General features: G+C 44.0%; 1 protein-coding gene across 1 annotated transcript in view; it reads left to right on the top strand.

Annotated features, from left to right (window-relative positions):
* The window catches only part of LOC126272474 (venom dipeptidyl peptidase 4-like), a 274930-nt gene that overhangs the window by 204456 nt on the left and 52646 nt on the right, over positions 1-17828 (top strand). Inside the window, exons 11-12 of the mRNA XM_049975353.1 lie at positions 3776-3999; positions 15456-15636. Of these exons, the coding sequence (XP_049831310.1) occupies positions 3776-3999; positions 15456-15636 (405 nt within the window). The remainder of the gene's footprint in view (positions 1-3775; positions 4000-15455; positions 15637-17828) is intronic.

The following is a 17828-nucleotide window of genomic DNA, read 5'->3' as shown; positions in this document are numbered from 1 at the left end:
CTCCTGAGTAGTCCCCGCCCGGAGATCCGAATGGGGGACTATTTTACCTCCGGAATATTTTACCCAAGAGGATGCCATCATCATTTAATCATACAGTAAAGCTGCATGTCCTCGGGAAAAATTACGGCTGTAGTTTCCCCTTGCTTTCAGCCGTTCGCAGTACCAGCACAGCAAGGCTGTTTTGGTTAATGTTGCAAGGCCAGATCAGTCAATCATCCAGACTGTTGCCCCTGCAACTACTGAAAAGGCTGCTGCCCCTCTTCAGGAACCACACGTTTGTCTGGCCTCTCAACAGATACCCCTCCGTTGTGGTTGCACCTACGGTACGGCCATCTGTATCGCTGAGGCACGCAAGCCTCCCCACCAACGGCAAGGTCCATGGTTCATGGGGGGAGGATCTAGGAATATAACTGTGGTAATTAATTTGAGGGTCCATTGTGCCTTTATCCAGGTGGGTACAAAGATCGAACCATAGTCGTGTCTTGTCGCCAAGTGGGGAACAGAGAACAAAATTGCCTGCTCTGGCGTATATAGTGATTTGCCGTTTCATTTTTTATAGTTCTGAAATACTGGGCTGTAACTGGGAATGAAAAATGTATGTACCCAAATAGTACATTGATCTCCTACATGCATTCACCGTACTGTTCTTGGGATGCTACCTGCATTCCTGTTTGCCTCTTCATTACTAGACGTACAGCTTGCATGACCTTCTTTTAATTCTGTGTTGATAAACCTGTGCTCATCTGTCCACAAGTGCTGTTCTACATGCCACCGCTCTTCACTAATTCCCACAATATGTAATTTCTACTTCAAGATTTTTCTTTTTAAAACGTATATCTCACTTACCCAAACAATGGAACTATCGTTCCATGTTAGAACAGCGTATAACGTAAATTTGGTTATTACCGGTGGCAACATTGTCCTGAGTAGTCTACGCCCAGAGAGTCGAATTAGGGACTTCTTTATCTCTGGAATATTTAACCTAAGAGGCTGCCACCATCATTAAATCATAGAATAGAGCTGCATGTCCTCTGTAGTTACCTCTCGCGCCCAGTCACTTGTAGTGCCAGCAGAAGACGCCACACTGGCTGTTGTTACAGGTTTTACAATCACCGAGACTGTTACCCCACACCTGCTGCAAAAGTTGCTGCGTTTGTTAAGGAAACATTATCTTAGTCTGACGTCTCCATAGTTACTTTTCCAATGTCGTTGCACTTGAAGTACAGGGATTAGGCAAAATAATGTGAACACCTGCTCTTACTTGGGAACGGTTGATTAGTAACGGACTGGATCTCTATTTGCCTTTAATATAACTGCAATGCTTCTTCGAATACTGGCATATAATGATTGTATAATCTACAGTGGAATGTTGTGCCAGTCTTTGACCAGAACCTCTTCTAACGCCTGTAGCGACGAGGGAGGCGAAAATCACATCTAGAGCTTGCGCTCCAATATTGGCCACAAGGGTTCGATAATGTTGAAGTCCAGGGACTGTGCTGGGCAGGAAAGACGTTGCAGGCCAATTGCATGCTCCTCATACCACGACTGTACGTCCTGGCTGTGTGAACGGGTGCATTATCGTCCTCAAATGTGGCGTCATTGTTGTGGACATTTGAATCTCGGGGCGCACATGATCACCTAAAATGTTCACTTAAACGTTGGCTGTAACACGGCCTTTTAGAGTAATGATGGGACAAGCAGAATACCATGAGATGGCTACCCACACCATCACACATCCACCTCGATGCTCATCCATTGGAAGCAAGCTATGAGGATTGTAGGCTTCTTTTGGGGCTCTTCAGACGTAAACCCGGCCCGATATTGGAAATAACGAAAACGTTGACTCGTCGAAACGTATGACGTCTTTCCACTGATCAGCGGTGCAGGATTTATGCTCCTGACATCATGTTCTGTGTTTCTCTGCGTTCGCTGTCGTCGTTAATGATTTTGATATAGCAACTCGTCCAAGAATGTTCGCTTTATGGAGTTCTCGACGGAGAATGCAAGTAGGTAAGGGGTCTCGAAGATGACTATTGAGCTCTCCAATCACTTTAGCCGCCGTAGCTTTGTGTTGTTTTGACACAGTTCGTGTTAGTGTACGACGATCTCTGTCATTTAGTTTTGATTTGCGCCCACCATTACGTTTACACGATGATGTCTTTCCATGTTTTGTGTAGCCTATCATGATTTTTGAAACCGTTGCTCTCGAAACATTCAATAAGTGGACTGTCTTGGTTACCGATATTCCAGCTAATCGGGTCTTCTCAATCTGCCCTCTCTTTGGAACTAAGGTAGGTCTTTCATTGCACACCGACCTCTGCCTCTGAATGCAAATACGAAGTGTGCGCTCCTCGTAAACAACCAACACTGATGCCAAGTCCGTACTGAACACAAGCAGTCCAGCGCAACATGTACGTTACCTGCGTTATTGACCGTCAAATACAACCATCCCATTACTACCACTGTTGTTGTTGTGGTATTCAGTCCTGAGACTGGTTTGATGCAGCTCTCCATGCTACTCTATCCTGTGCAAGCTTATTCATCTCCGAGTGCCTACTGCAACCTACATCCTTCTGAATCTGTTTTGTGTATTCATCTCTTGGTCTCCCTCTATGATTTTTACCCTCCACACTGCCCTCCAATACTAAATTGGTGACCCCTTGATGCCTCAGAATATGTCCTACCAACCGATCCCGTCTTCTAGTCAAAATGCGCCACACATTTCTCTTCTCTCCAATTCTATTCAATACCTCCTCATTAGTTATGTGATCTACCCATCTATTCTTCAGCATTCTCCTGTAGCCCCAAGTTTCGAAAGCTTCTGTTCTCTTCTTGTCTAAACTATTTATCGTCCACGTTTCACTTCCATACATGGCTACGCTCCATACAAATACTTTCAGAAACAACTTCTTCACACTTAAGTCTATACTCGAAGTTAACAAATTTCTCTTCTTCAGGAACGCTTTCCTTGCCATTGCCGGTCTACATTTTATATCGTCTCTACTTCGACCATCATCAGTTATTTTGCAAAACTCCTTTACTACTTTAAGTGTCTCATTTCCTAATCTGATTGCCGCAGCATCACCTGATTTAATTCAACTACATTCCATTATCCTCGTTTTGCTTTTGTTGATGTTCATCCTATCAAGACACTGTCCATTCCGTTCAGGTGCTCTTCCAGGTCCTTTGCTGTCTCTGACAGAATTACAATGTTATCGGCGAACCTCAAAGTTTTCATTTCTTCTCCATGGATTTTAATTCCTACTACAATTTTTTTTTGTTCCCTTTACTGCTTGCTCAATATACAGATTGAATAACATCGGGGATAGGCTACTACCACTATTCACATTATTTTGCCTATCCCCTCTACGACTTTCTGTATCAATGAGACATGGAGACATGAAAGCCAGCCGATCACTGATAGGTCCAGGGTTCGTGGGGAATGGTCTCATCTCTATGACATTCACAAAAGCAAGACTGCATAACAGTGACAGTTATGGCGCAGTCCATCACGTACAACAACCTGTTGTGGTTCTTAGTCACTTCATCACGTTGCCTTTATCCTGCCCCATCCAACTCTGTCGCACCCAATTTCTCGTCTGCGGGCTACTCTCCTGGTCTTTCTCCCCGTTTTCTTCCAAGTGATCTCCACTCAGAATCATTTTTGGTTATTTCTCCAGGCTACGTCCAACTTAGATATTTCTCTAGTATTGTATGTGGGGTGCGTTGTGGGGAGGTGTTTCTGGGCTCCTAATTGCCGTCGTGTGCCCTTCAGGTACTACCAGGCCACAGAGGAGGGTCAGCCTTCCAGAAGGCAGGTGTACGCCGTGGAGGAGGGCGGCGAGCCGCGCTGCCTCAGCTGCAGGCTCAAGAGCCCAGAGAAGAACCCCTGCCTGCGCGCCAGCGCCACCTTCAGCGCCGACCTCAGCTGGTTCACCATAGAGTGCAGTGGTCCCGACCCGGCTGTCGTCACTATACACTCCGCGGCCGACAACAGACGTGAGAACACAGTTGGAAATTTCAGTTTCATAGCAACTTCACCATTAACGAAATGTCTCGTGCATACTGTTTATACACCAATTTCATCTTGTAACTTTCACTTCTAGTCCAAAACAAAATCAATTAGCAGCGCATATTTATAAAAGAACTTTGATGCACTAAAGAAATGTGTCCATGTGACAATGAGGCGTCCAATTATCTGCGGGCCGCGCAGGATTAGCCGAGCGGTCTTAGGCGCTGCAGTCATGGACTGTGCGGCTGGTCCCAGCGGAGGTTCGAGTCCTTCCTCGGGCATGAGTGTGTGTGTTTGTCCTTAGGATAACTTAGGTTAAGTAGTGTGTAAGCTTAGGGACTGATGACCTTAGCTGTTAAGTCCCATAAGATTTCACACATAATTATCTGTGGCTTATCTGAAATTATAATTCAGATGAAACGTTGTTGTATTGAAACATATTATGCATTTTCCTCTTTTTCCTCAGATCTGCAATTGCTACAAATACCATAAACTAGGCTTACTTTAGCCTTGAGCGTTATCTTGACTCGATTGGTCCATAGCCAACAGTTACTGATTTACCGATAGCTAGCAACGGATTCTTTAGTGTGGACAGATTTGTTACTTCATATACTGACCACTATAGACTCTGTTCTTGCTTGTTTGTCACAGTGAAAGAAATATTGTTTCATTGCCTCAAACTTTTATACGCTTTCAGAAGATACATATTTTTTTTCAAATTAGATTTTCAAAATTTACGCGTAATAAGTCAAATGTTTTTTGTACAGGAAATCATGTATGCAGAGTGATTTAAAAATCTGTCAACATAACGTACAAAAGTGGACTACTGGAGCCCAATGTTTTTCTCATGGAGTATGGGATAAAGTAACCCTGAATCACATTTCTAACCTTGAAGTATGATATTAACATGGGAAAATTCCATCATAGAATATATTCATTTGCAAAAATACATTGTTTTTACGAAACATAGTTTATTGAAGTGTTTTATAGCAGTTACCAAGTGGAAGACGAGGCTGCTCCGAACGAGTGGATGACGCCCACAAACAAACCTTGCAAACAGCCAATAGCGAAGCAAAAATTTTTATTCTACAAATGGGAAAAAATTTTGGAAAAATAAAATACCGATAACTAGTGGAGAAAGCTCTTCTTACAGTCACTTTGACGGACAACATTTAAGTGCTCAGAATTATCTCGAATTTTTGAAAATTAAGGCAGTGAAAATTGTTACCGAATCACGGAGGAAAAGAATAGGTATCAAGTTAGCCGACTGTAAGTGTAACATGAACCCAATACATATTATTTTCACAGCAAATTAATACGTGAAAAACTGACGAGTAATAAGAGCTTTTTTCCTTGCAAATATGCTGTAGATCGGATAGAATTACATTTTGCTGGAGGCATACTGAGCTATAATGCAGTGAATAACACGTCTGCCTTCTAAGCAGGAGATCTGGGCACAAGTCCCGGCCTTAGCGGTTCTAGGCGCTTCAGTCTGGAACCGCGCGACCGCAACGGTCGCAGGTTCGAATCCTGCCTCGGGCATGGATGTGTGTGTTGTCCTTAGGTTAGTTAGGTTTAAGTAGTTCTAAGTTCTAGGGGACTGATGACCTCAGATGTTAAGTCCCATAGTGCTCAGAGCCATTTGAACCATTTGAACTTTCCACTTTCCGCGGAATATGGTTTGGGCAACCCTGCTCTAAGGAAGCTGTGTGAGGCCGACAGTTTTTTAGTGGACGGCCGCGTGTTGATTGGTCTGCGCGGTCTTCACCTACATTACGGAACTTGACGCAATCGTGGTTATTGCTGTAATCCCTAAACACAGGAGGGATGGGCTAGGGGAAGGAAAACATGGGAGGGCGAACCCAAAACAGCAGCGTCATTTGTTGTTTGATTGTTTGCATTTATTTAACCACCATATTACACCATGAATAAATTGTTACTATAACCACAAATATTTATGAGTGACAGGGTAAAGCTAATTAGTTGCTTACACCAATAATCCGCTTTAACAAATGATTTTACTTTAACAAGCCATAAAACTCAGTGTCAGAATAAATATAAAACAGTAAAACAAATTTAAAAACTTCTTTCATTACTAAACAGAAACTGCTCAAAGTACAGCAGCAACGATCTACTAAGACAATTTAAGAAAAGGCGAGAAAACCTTCAAAGTATTTCCGGGAAACTAATTGACCATTTTCTTTTAAAATCAAAGAGGCGCTTAACACACAGGAGAGCAAATACACTGATAAAAACCAGCATAAAATCTACTGCAAATGCCATCAAGCACCAAAATAGCAAATGGAGTAAGGTTATCCACACGTGAGCCAAGTACAATGTCAAACAGTAATTATGGTTAAATGTTTTGGAAACAGTCATGTAACGTAATAATTAAGACAGTGCTTTGTTTAAGAAAAACTCAGCTAGCCGGAATTCACCAAATGTGCAATACAAGCATATTCCACAGGAAATGTAAAACTTTAAATAAAGTTCCATAAATCAAAACATTAAGTAGTTTAGCCACTACTTAACTTAAAATCTCTTAGCAGGCAGTATGAACCAGCGGACTAAGGCGATCGCAGCCGTGCCTCAAAGGCAGTCGGATCGAATAATGGTCAGCATAGGGACTCTTAAACCGCCACAAAATAATGACTGGCAGTTATCTCTCAATATTAGTAAGTGTAACCTACTGCGTATAACAAGGCGAAAATCCCCATTAATGTACGAGTACAAAATAAATGCCTAGTGTTTGGAAGCGGTAACATCCGTCAAGTATCTGGGTGTGACTATTCGAAATGATCTCAAATGGAATGATCAGATTACACATGTAACGGGCAAGGCGAACTCTAGATTGCGGTTTATTGGTAGAATCCTGAAGCGATGCAGTCCTTCAACAAAGGAAATAGCTTACAAACGTTAGTTCGTCCAGTTTTGGAGTATTGGTTGTTTGTGTGGGACTCTTACCAGTTGGGCCTGATTCAAGAGACTGAGAAGGTCCAAAGAAGAGCGGCAAGATTCGTGACTGGTACATTTAGCCATCGCGGGAGCGCTAAAAATCTCTTAGAAGGTTTGAAGTGGGACACACTTGTGGATAGACGGCGCGCTAAGCGGAAGGGGGTGCTCACTAAATTCGCCGAGGATGTAGAGCATATATTATTACCACCAACTTTTATATCGCGCAATGATCACCATCTAAAGGTAAGGGAAATTAAAGCTCGTACTGCAGCCTTCAGACAGTCGTTTTTCCCTCGCGTGATCCGCGAGTGGAACAGACGGGGGGAAAAAAGACTTTGGCGCGAATTGTGACCTCCGCCACACACTACTTGGTTGCTAGCGGAATATATAGGCCTATGTAGATGGAGAAAATTTAAATTTTTTATCCTTAACCAGATTTTCATGATGTAAAAAAGTATAGTAGTGGCGAAGGTAATTTAGTAGGATAAAATTAGATACGCAAAGACTCAATAAATGCTCAGAATAAGATCTGATAGTAATTTAGCGAAACCACACGGCAAGGAACAATGACATGAAGCTGTGCAAGGAAATTGACAAGCTTACCCTGCGAGGCGGCACCTATAGATCTTACGAGCAATGCCTCGTTCCGTGGTCTTTAGACATATAAATCTACGACACACATTTAATAAATATACCAAATACACGAAAATTTCGGTTAAAGCAACAGACATAAAATAAAAGATTAAATACAAAGTGTTTAAAAACACTGAAAAAAAACAAGTACAATTATGTACACAGACAAATTAGAATGATCACAAATATGAATAATGTCAAACAACAGAGTCTCGGCTTCGATAATTACACTCAAACAAATACACTGAAGCGCCAAAGAAACTGGTACACCTGCCTAATAACGTGTGGAGCCCCAGCGAGTCCGCAGAAGTGCCGCAACGCGATGTGGCCTGCACTCGACTTACGTCTGTTGCAGGGAATTGACACCATGGATCCAGCAGGGCTGTCCATAAATCCGTAAGACTACGAGGGGGTGGAGATCTCTTCTGAAGAGCGTGTTGCAAGGCATGCCGGATGTAATCCGTAATGTTCATGTCAGGGGAGTTTGGTGGCAGGGTTGTTCAAACTCAGGAGAGTGTTCCTTGAGTTACTCTGTAGCAATTACGGACGTGTGGAGTGTCGCATTGTCCTGCTGGTATTGTCCAAGTCCGCCCGAATGCACAATGGGCATATAAGGTTGTAGCTGATGAGACAGGTTGCTTACGTATGTGTCACCTGTCAGAGTCTTATCTAGACGTATCAGGGGTCTCATATCACTCCAGCTGCACACGCTCCAGAGCCTCCATCAGCATGATCAGTCACCTCCTGACACGCAGGGTCTATGGATTCATGAGGTTGTCTCCACACACCTACACATCCATCCGCTCTATACAATTTGAAACGAGACTCGTCGGACCAGGTAGCATGTTTCCAGATATCAGTAGTCCAATGTCAGTGTTGACGGACACGCGAGGCGTAAAGCTTTGTGTCGTGCAGTCATCAAGAGCACACGTGTGGGCCTTCTGCTGCGAAAGCCCATATTGTTTTGTTGACTGGTTCGCACGCTGACATTTGTTGATGGTGCTGCAAAGAAATTTACAGCAATTTGAGGAAGGGTTGCACTTCTGTCAAGTTGAACGATCCTCTTCAGTCGTCGCTGTACCCGTTCTTACAGGATGTTTTTGCGGCCGCAGCGATGTCGGACATTTATTGTTTTCCGAGATTCCTAATATACACGTACACTCGTGAAATTTTCGTACGGGAAAATCCCTACGTCATCACTACCTCGTAGATGCTGTGTCCCATCACTCGTACGCCGACTGTAACACCACGTTCAAACTCACTGAAATATTGATAACCTGCCACTGTAGCAGCAGTAACCGATCTCAAACTGCGCCAGACACTTGTTGCCTTATATAGGCATTGCAGACCGCAGCGCCGTATTCTTCCTATTTACATATCTCTGAATTTGAATACACGTGCCTACACCAGTTTCTTTGGCGCTTCAGTATGGAAGATTTGTACTACATACAGAGAAACCAGAAAACCATCATCCTCTAAATCACATCACGGACGAAAGTATGTGCTGATAAGAATGACGTAAGATTCCCTTGAAAACCATGCAGGATCTGCATTTATCCATTCCCAGAAGACTGAAAGCTGCATCTAATGCCAGTGGCTACTGTAAACCGCACTGAGCATGGTAATGCGATGTGTTTTTGCTATTTCGATATTTTTGTCCACCTCCTGTATGTACCGTACGTGAATATAGGAATTTTTATTTGACTTTTGCAGGAGATAACTTTAGACTTTAAACTTCATATCTGGTACGTGTTAACAATTGATATAATTGAAAAAAAAAAGAAACGAACTCATCCCCGCAACACTGAGGAGCAGAGGCAATGAGATATGAAACTTTGGGAAGATCTATCGCCCAGCGAGATATTTCCGTAGTTCGACGTACCTTTTTCCAGTGAGTTCGATGGCTTTCGTGTTATAATCTGATAAGTTTAAAAGAGTTTTCAGGGCCAAAAACTGCCACCCTTAAAAAAAAGTAACGTAACCTCTGGTCTAATTAAAATTAAGAAAATGTTGTGGATATCTTTAGAGACACCACAGACGTCTATATCCTACGTGTGTTTCAGATTCTTTGAAGATGACTTTTTACGAGATGAAAAATATAAAGCGGTTTTCAATATCCACGGGCAGCGGAGCGCTGTACAGGCTCCCTGCAGGCTGTACTTGCGACAAAATCGTAACTTCAGACTATAAAGACCACACAAAATTATGCTATTGGTTTAAACAGAATATTTTAAGGTTACTACGGTATCAGGTTCCAATCCTGCCTCGGTCATGGATGTGTGTGATGTCATTAATTTATTTGGTTTTAAGTAATTCTTAGTCTATGGGACTGATGACGTCAGATGTTATGTCCCATAGTGCTTAGAGCCATTTGAACCATCTACATGTGAAACAGAACTTACCTCTTTCACCACGTCACATTATACTGAGGTGGCTACAGCCATGAGATAGCGATATGCAGAGACACACATGGTAGTAATGGTTCAAATGGCTCTGAGCACTATGAGACTTAACTTCTGAGGTCATCAGTCCCCTAGAACTTAGAACTACTTAAACCTAACTAACCTAAGGACATCACACACACCCATGCCCGAGGCAGGATTCGAACCTGAGACCCTAGCGGTCGCGCGGTTCCGGACTGTAGCGCCTAGAACCGCTCGGCCAGTCAGGCCGGCGATGGAAGTAATCAAGGTATCAAAGGTATGAATGGTATCAAAGGTCGGTGTATTGGCGGAGTTGTCACTTGTACTCACGTGATTCATTTGAAAAGGTTTCCGACGTGATTATGGCCGCATAACAGGAATTATAGGACGTTGAACGCGGAATGGTAGTTGCAGCTAGATGCAGGGACATTTCATTTCGGAAATCGTTAGGGAACTTAGTAATCCGAGATTCAGCGTGTCAAGACTGTTCCGAGAATACCATATTTCAAGCACTACATCTCCCCATGGAGAACACTATAGCCGATGGCCTTCACTTAACAACCGATGGCAGCTGCGTTTGCTTAGAATTGTCACTGATAACAGACAAGCAGTACTGCGTGTAATGCCGCATAAATCAATGTAGGACGTACGACAAACGTATCCGTTAGGACAGTGCGGTGAAATTTGGCGTTAATGGGCTATGGGAGCAGACCACTAAGGCGACTGCCTTTGCTAACAGTACGACATCGCCTGCAGGGCCTCTCCTGGCCTCGTGACCGTAGCGTTTGGATCCTAGACGACTGGAGAACCGTGGTCTGGTCAAATAAGTCCCGATTTGAGTTGGTAAGAGCTGATTCCAGGGTTCGAGTGTATCGCAGGCCCCGCGAAACCATGGACCCACGTTTTCGACCAGGCACTGTGCAAGCTGGTGGTGGCTCCATAATAGTGTGACCTTCGGACTGGGTTCTCTGGTCCAACTCAACCGATCATTGCCTGGAAATGGTTATGTCAGGCTAGTTGGAGACCATTTACAGCCATTTACCGACGGAATTTTTATGGACGACACTGAGCCATGGCACTGGGCCACAGTTGTTCGCGACTGGTTTGAAGCACATTCGGGACAGTTAGAGCCGATGATTTATGCATCCAGTTCGCCCGACGTGAACGCCATCGAACATTTATGGGACACTTTCCCGATTATGGAGGGGTAGAGAAGCAGATTTTTTTTTTAAACAGAGGTGGAGCCCCTCCACGCCCACACCAGCATGATAGCCATCTCAAAAGGTCTACTGCCATCTCTGCATAAGGGTTAGTTTTCACTTGAGGTGTCGCAGGATGTGGATACTGCGATATTTGGTCTGGTTAAGGTTAACTATTAATAAGCGCTCATCTGGTGATAGATTGGGTCGATGTCGAACGAAGGGTAGCGGTTTGAAGGGCAAAAGAAAAAAAGTACCAAGGCAAGAGCCAAGAGGAAAAAAACCTCTTCGATAGTTAGGTAGGGTGGTAAGAGCAGTAGCTGATGCCTTTCTGCCTGCGATAGGCCATGCAAGGGTTGGCTTTGTTAGTAGCTGGTATCATGCATGTCGATACCTTTGACGTTGTGCGGTGCTGTTGCTCGGCGGCAGCCCCTGTGTGCCGGTTTTGAACTCTCGATCTGCGTCAGCAACTTGCAACAGTTAGGTTTATCATCGTTTTGTGTCCGATAGGTCATATATCGGCTGCACAATGTAGGGTAATATTGGCGATTTGTCTTTGCATCGGTGGGCGAGTTCGTCGGTTTCCCTGCTGTGGCCTGCTGATCGGCTCTAATGACAACTGGCAATTTCCAGTCAGCGTTACCGATATGCAGGGGCTTGCCGACGTTTGTCGCTTGTGGGTGTATGTTAGCTTCCCATAGCTGGTTACGTCCTAGCTAGTAGTGTCTTTGGCCGCTTATGCTTCCATCTATCGTTATGATCGTAGTTTCCCAGAGTAAGGATGAAAGGATTGTTCGAGTGTCTCGAGTTCCTGTATAGTCGTGTGGCGTGTTTTTTGAATACTTCCTTGAGAGTTTCAAGGCGGTATTCATTGTGAAGGTCCACGTTGCGTGTGCAGCGTGGAGCGTTGCTAATGATTCGTAGTACTTTGTTCTCTACGATCTGCAGGCGGCGCAGTCGTGTAGGAGCCGCATATCCCCAGACGGGAGCTGAGTACGTCATCAGAGGTCTAATCAGTGTCATGTAGATGGACCTCGACACCCTCCTATTCAGTGTGCTTTCCTTGTTGAGCATTGGGTAGAGCTGTTTGAGCCTCGAGTGCGCTCTGTTGGCAACGTATTCAATGTGGTCCCCCCATGTAAGTTTCCGGTCCAGCCAGACACCGAGATATCTGACTTTCTCTCGGAAACGTATTTGGCGTGTATGTAGCGTTATCTGTCTACTGTGTTGATGTTTGCGCAGTAGTTTCGGTCTGCGTGTAAACAGAACTGCTTCGCACTTGTCGACGTTTACTTTAATGCGCTATCGTTCCAACCAAGGCTCGGCAGTTCTGAGTGCTGTCTGCATTCGTGAATTAATGTTCGACGGTTTCCAGTCTTGCTCAAGGATTGCTGCGTTATCCGCGTAGATGGCTAACGTCGTGTTTTGTGTTGCTGGGAAGTCGTTAATGTCCAAGTCGAACAAGATGGGCCCTAGGATGCTTCCCTGGGGTTCTCCAGCTTGGATACCATGTTGTGTTGATTGTTTGCCCTGCACTTTAGTGTTGAAACATCTGTTCGTAAGATATGAGTGCATGAGACGTACGAGTCCGTCTGGAAAACCAGCTTTGCTTAGTTTGCGTATAAGGCCGTTGTGAAAGAGAGAGACGGTCGAAAGCTTTTTCGATGTCCAGGAGCACGGCCCCTATGTCTTTGGTCGTGTTGTAGCAGTGTGTTATATGGTCGACTACGCGGAGGAGTTGTTGTGTTGTCGGGTGGTGATTCCTAAAGGCGAATTGCTCCGGCATTAGGGTGTCGTTGGCGATGCAATGCCTAGTGATACGTTTTAATATTACCTTCTCAACAATATTGCTGAGCGAACACAGCAGACTGATGGGTCGGTAATTTTGTGGGAGGGAATGGTCTTTCCCTGGCTTCCTGAACATCAGAACCTTGGCGGCCTTCCAAACGTCAGGGAAGTTATAACACTACCGTCTGCTACTGCTATACCATAACCTTAAAGTAGGAGGCAGGTCGTGAAATATAACTATCTAATTAAAACAATTATGGTATAAAGCAACAGAGCAGTGTTACCTTCTGAGAGGAATTTTGTTGTGTTGATTGAGTTGTACCTAACGGGGGTAGCTTATCGGAAATGGAAGTCAGAATTACGTAAATATTTGAACAGTAACAAACAATATTTTTGACTATCTATACTGTTTAACGGATAAAAAAAACGGTCGCCAGCCTAATTAGGAAAGAGAATGATTAACATTATTGTTTAAGAAAATAGTTATTAGTAACTTTAACGGATAAACACAACCTATACTTTGTCACACGCGAGTGCAATGAACTCTGACACATACATATGTTTACGGTAAGATTAAAGCTAACACCTAGAGCAGCACAAACTATTTGCAAAAATATAACAGATACCGAAACACACATTACTTTCAGGGCTTGTTCAGACTAAATGGTCTTTATAACATTACTATTAACATTCACTGCAGGATCATAAATTGGACATAGGTTCAGTCTCTCTCAGTTAAATACTGTTACCTAGCATTAGCACAATAGACAAACTGTGGATTCTGTTATACTATTAATATGCACTTCCAATACACATGAGAGACAAACACTTAGCAATCATGAACATATAGTTTACTACTATTGCAGTTTTCCACTTTTACTACAGTGAAACACAATGTTGACAAATTTTTCAAGGAAACTGACTCACCTTTTAAAATTTACTACAAGCAGCACTATGATCATTAAGTAGGCAAAACTTTATAAGGCTCAATTTTAAGAACTTTAATTTATAAAAGAAACATGAAATTGTCTTTATTACCACTGTCTTCTACTTTCAAGTAAATGATTAAATAGGTGACTTTGAAACTTCACAAAACTACATTTACTGCCTCCCACAATTTCAGTAAATCCACAGTAAATCTGAATATTCGCTTCTCATCAAAGATCAAACAACATTATGTAATTAACTGTCTAACTTTGAGGCTTTCATTTTTCCCACAAAATAGGACAATCGGTAATCATAGTTCAAAAAGAGAGGAACCTGAGAAGTGTTGTGATAGGGAAATAATCAAGATAGGTACATAAATTCAGTTATAAGTTGCCTTATATTTGTGCGCACTAAATCACCCTATAAGCTGATCCTTCACTGTACATTATTATAGTACTCCTTTACAGTGATTGCGCAATGTGGTGGCAACTGCATGTTGGTAGGCGGATTTGCAGACAGACTTGCTGGACTCTGTCCCTTCTTGGTGGCGATGATGAATACCAATTTAAGAATCATTCCAGCTATTTATCCATCCATCCGAGGCATTGGAAAGTAGCAGAAAAAGCCTCTCTTGGAAGCAGCACAATATATGACTTTTACATGGCAGTGCTCAGTTTGGTAGCTCGTCCCCGGCTGACTCTTGTTGCACCTTTTCTACCTAGGCCAACCACAATTTGCGCGCGCTACACAGTTCCGTTCCCGAGGGGAACCACACTACCTCTTATACACAGAATAACTAAGAACCCTAAACGAGGATCAGCAGTTTACATAACAGTAACCAAATACATTAAATAAAACACAACATTTGCATATATTGACATTTCTACAAAAAAATTATTCACCCAAATTCCAAATGTATACAGTAAGTTTTGTCTCCCTCCAATTGAGGCAAAGAATTTAAATGACAGATATACTACATTACATAGAATCAAATCATGACATCAAAGTTTTAACAAAGAAAGGGGTATACAATTTTGTGTCATCGATTCAAACACATTTACAGAAGCTCAACGATATAACATTAAATGAAACAGAAGCAAAATAAATCAGTAGAGCATTAGAGCTATGGTGTTACAAAGTGTTGGAGTTTTAGGGTGCTATTCATTATGTGTGTAAGGGATTCTACGGCTCTATCCATGAACTCCTGGAGGACACGGTTTTGAATGTCATCAGGCCCAGGGTTTTTCCTAGCGTTGGTATGCTTGATAGCCCATGTGATTTCGTTAAGAAGAATGTTTCAGTATTTCTGTAGGGGACTTATAAGAGTCTATGCTACATAGAGTCGCTGTACTACGCGAGAAAAAGGAGATCTGACAGTATATTGGGAGGTATCGCATGACTTTTGTCACCTCTATGTATTTAACCACACTCGCGTGACAGAAAGACCAAGAAGTGTGTCGCAAACTGAAATTCATCCGTATAATACAGTAATTTAGTTTATGTGTGTGTGTGAGACAGGCATCTCGCGGCGGGAGCACAGCAACAGCGCGCTGCGTAAGAGGCTGTCCCACAAGCTGCTGCCGCAGCGGCTGGACGACTGGGTGGAGCTGGGGGGCGGCTTGCGCGCCCAGGTGCGGCTGCTGCTGCCGCCAGATCTGGACCCCGAGGGCGACGAGAAGAGGCCCGCCCTGCTCTACGTGTGAGTCTCAGCACGGGCCAAACTACTCTGCCGTGTGTTTGTATGTCCAACCTTCTGGCTGCAAGTCTGGAGAACTGCGACCGTTCACTACTGTAAGAAAATGAAATACACTACTGGCCATTAAAGTTGCTACACCAAGAAGAAATGCACGTGATACAGGGGTATTCATTGCACAAATATATTATACTACAACTAACATGTGATTACATTTGCACGCAACTTCGGTGCATTGATCCTGAGAAATCAGTACCCAGAACAACCACCTCTGGCCGTAATAACGGCCGTGATACGCTTGGGCAATGAGTCAACCAGAGCTTGGATGGCGACTACAGGTACAGCTGCCCATGCAGCTTCAACACGATACCACAGTTCATCAAGAGTAGTGACTGGCGTATTGTGATGAGCCAGTTGCTCGGCCACCATTGACCAGACACTTTCCATTGGTGAGAGGTCTGGAGAAAGTGCTGTCCATAGCAGCAGTCGAACATTTTCTGTATCCAGAAAGGCTCGTACAAGACCTGCAACATGCTGTCGTGCATTATCCTGCTGAAATGTAGGGTTTCGCCGGTATCGAATGAAGGGTAGAGCCACAGGTCGTAACACATCTGATATGCAACGTCTATTGTTCAAAGTACTGTCAATGTGAACTAGAGGTGACCGAGACGTGTAATCAATGGCACCGCATACCATCACGCCGGGTCATAGGCCAGTATGGCGATGACGAATACACGCTTCCAATGTGCGATCACCGCGATGCGACACGGATGCGACCATCGTGATGCTGTAAACAGAAGCTGGAGTCCTCCGAAGAAATGACGTTATGCCATTCGTGCACCCAGGTTCGTCGTCGAGTACACCATCGTTCCTGTCTGTGATTCAGCGTCTAGGGTAACCGCAGCCGTTGTCTTCGAGCTGATAGTTCATGCTGCTGCACACGTTGTCGAACTGTTCGTGCAGATGGTTGTTGTCTTGCAAACGTCTCCATGTGTTGACTCAGGGATCGAGACGTGGCTGCCCGATCCGTTACAGCCATGCGGATAAGATGCCTGTCATCTCGACTGCTAGTGATACGAGGCCGTTGGTATCCAGCACAGCGTTCCGTATTATCCTCCTGAACCCACCGATTCCATATTCTGCCAACAGGCATTGCATCTCGACCAACGCGAGCAGTAATGTCGCGATACCATAAACCGCAATCGCGATAGGCTACAATGCGACCTTTGTCAAAGTCGGAAACATGATGGTACGCATTTCTCCTCCTTACACGAGGCATCACAACAACGTTTCACCAGGCAACGGCGGTCAACTGCTATTTCTGTATGAGAAATCGGTTCGAAACTTTCCTCATGTCAGGAAGTTGTAGGTGTCGCCACCAGCTGCCAACCTTGTGTGAATGCTCTGAAAAGCTAATCATCTGCATATCACAGCATCTTCTTTCGGTTAAATTTCGGGTCTGTAGCTCGTAATTTTCGTGGTGTACTTAATGGGCAGTAGTGTACTTGTAGCTCTCCTTAGGCTTTGCCGGCGCATTAACTGTTTGTACTGTTTCTAGAATGAAATTTTCACTGCAGCACTGAAGCCTATGTGTTTTCACAGATGTGTTAATGTGTGCGATGTGTTGATTCTCCAACATCTGAATTCTCTGCATCCTAACATCAAATTTACCATGGAGGTGGAAGAGAAAGGTGAGCTCCCGTTTCTGGACGTCCTAGTCAAGGGCAAAGCGGATGGCACCTTGGGACACAGTGTATACAGGAAAGAAACCCACACTGATCTGTATCTCCACGCTACCAGCTGTCATTTTCCTTCACAGCGTGAGGGTGTGCTGCGAACACTGGTTCACAGGGCCCGCGCAATATCACATGAGGAAAGCCTACAAAGAGAACTTAACCACCTTAATGACGTTTACAAGAAGAACGGATATAACGAGAATCAAATTCGACGTGCTTTTAGGCAGCATGCACAAGCCCAGCAGAGAGAGAACGAAGAGGACGAGAAGACAATGGCATTCTTTCCTTACGCCGGCAAAGTATGCAACAAAATTGGCAAAATTCTGGCTCGGTGTAACATCAAATGTGTCTTTTGCCCACCTCCGAAAACGGGTGCCCTGCTAGGTACAGTAAAATATGTCCTGGAGCTCCGAAAACCGGGTGTTTACCGTTTTCGTGTAAATGAGGTAAGGCATGCATCGG

Source organism: Schistocerca gregaria, chromosome 5 (genome assembly GCF_023897955.1).
Source record: "Schistocerca gregaria isolate iqSchGreg1 chromosome 5, iqSchGreg1.2, whole genome shotgun sequence".
Classification (NCBI taxonomy): Eukaryota; Metazoa; Arthropoda; class Insecta; order Orthoptera; family Acrididae; genus Schistocerca; species Schistocerca gregaria.
Note: the sequence above shows the minus strand (reverse complement) of the source record. Positions and strands in the feature narration are given on the sequence as shown.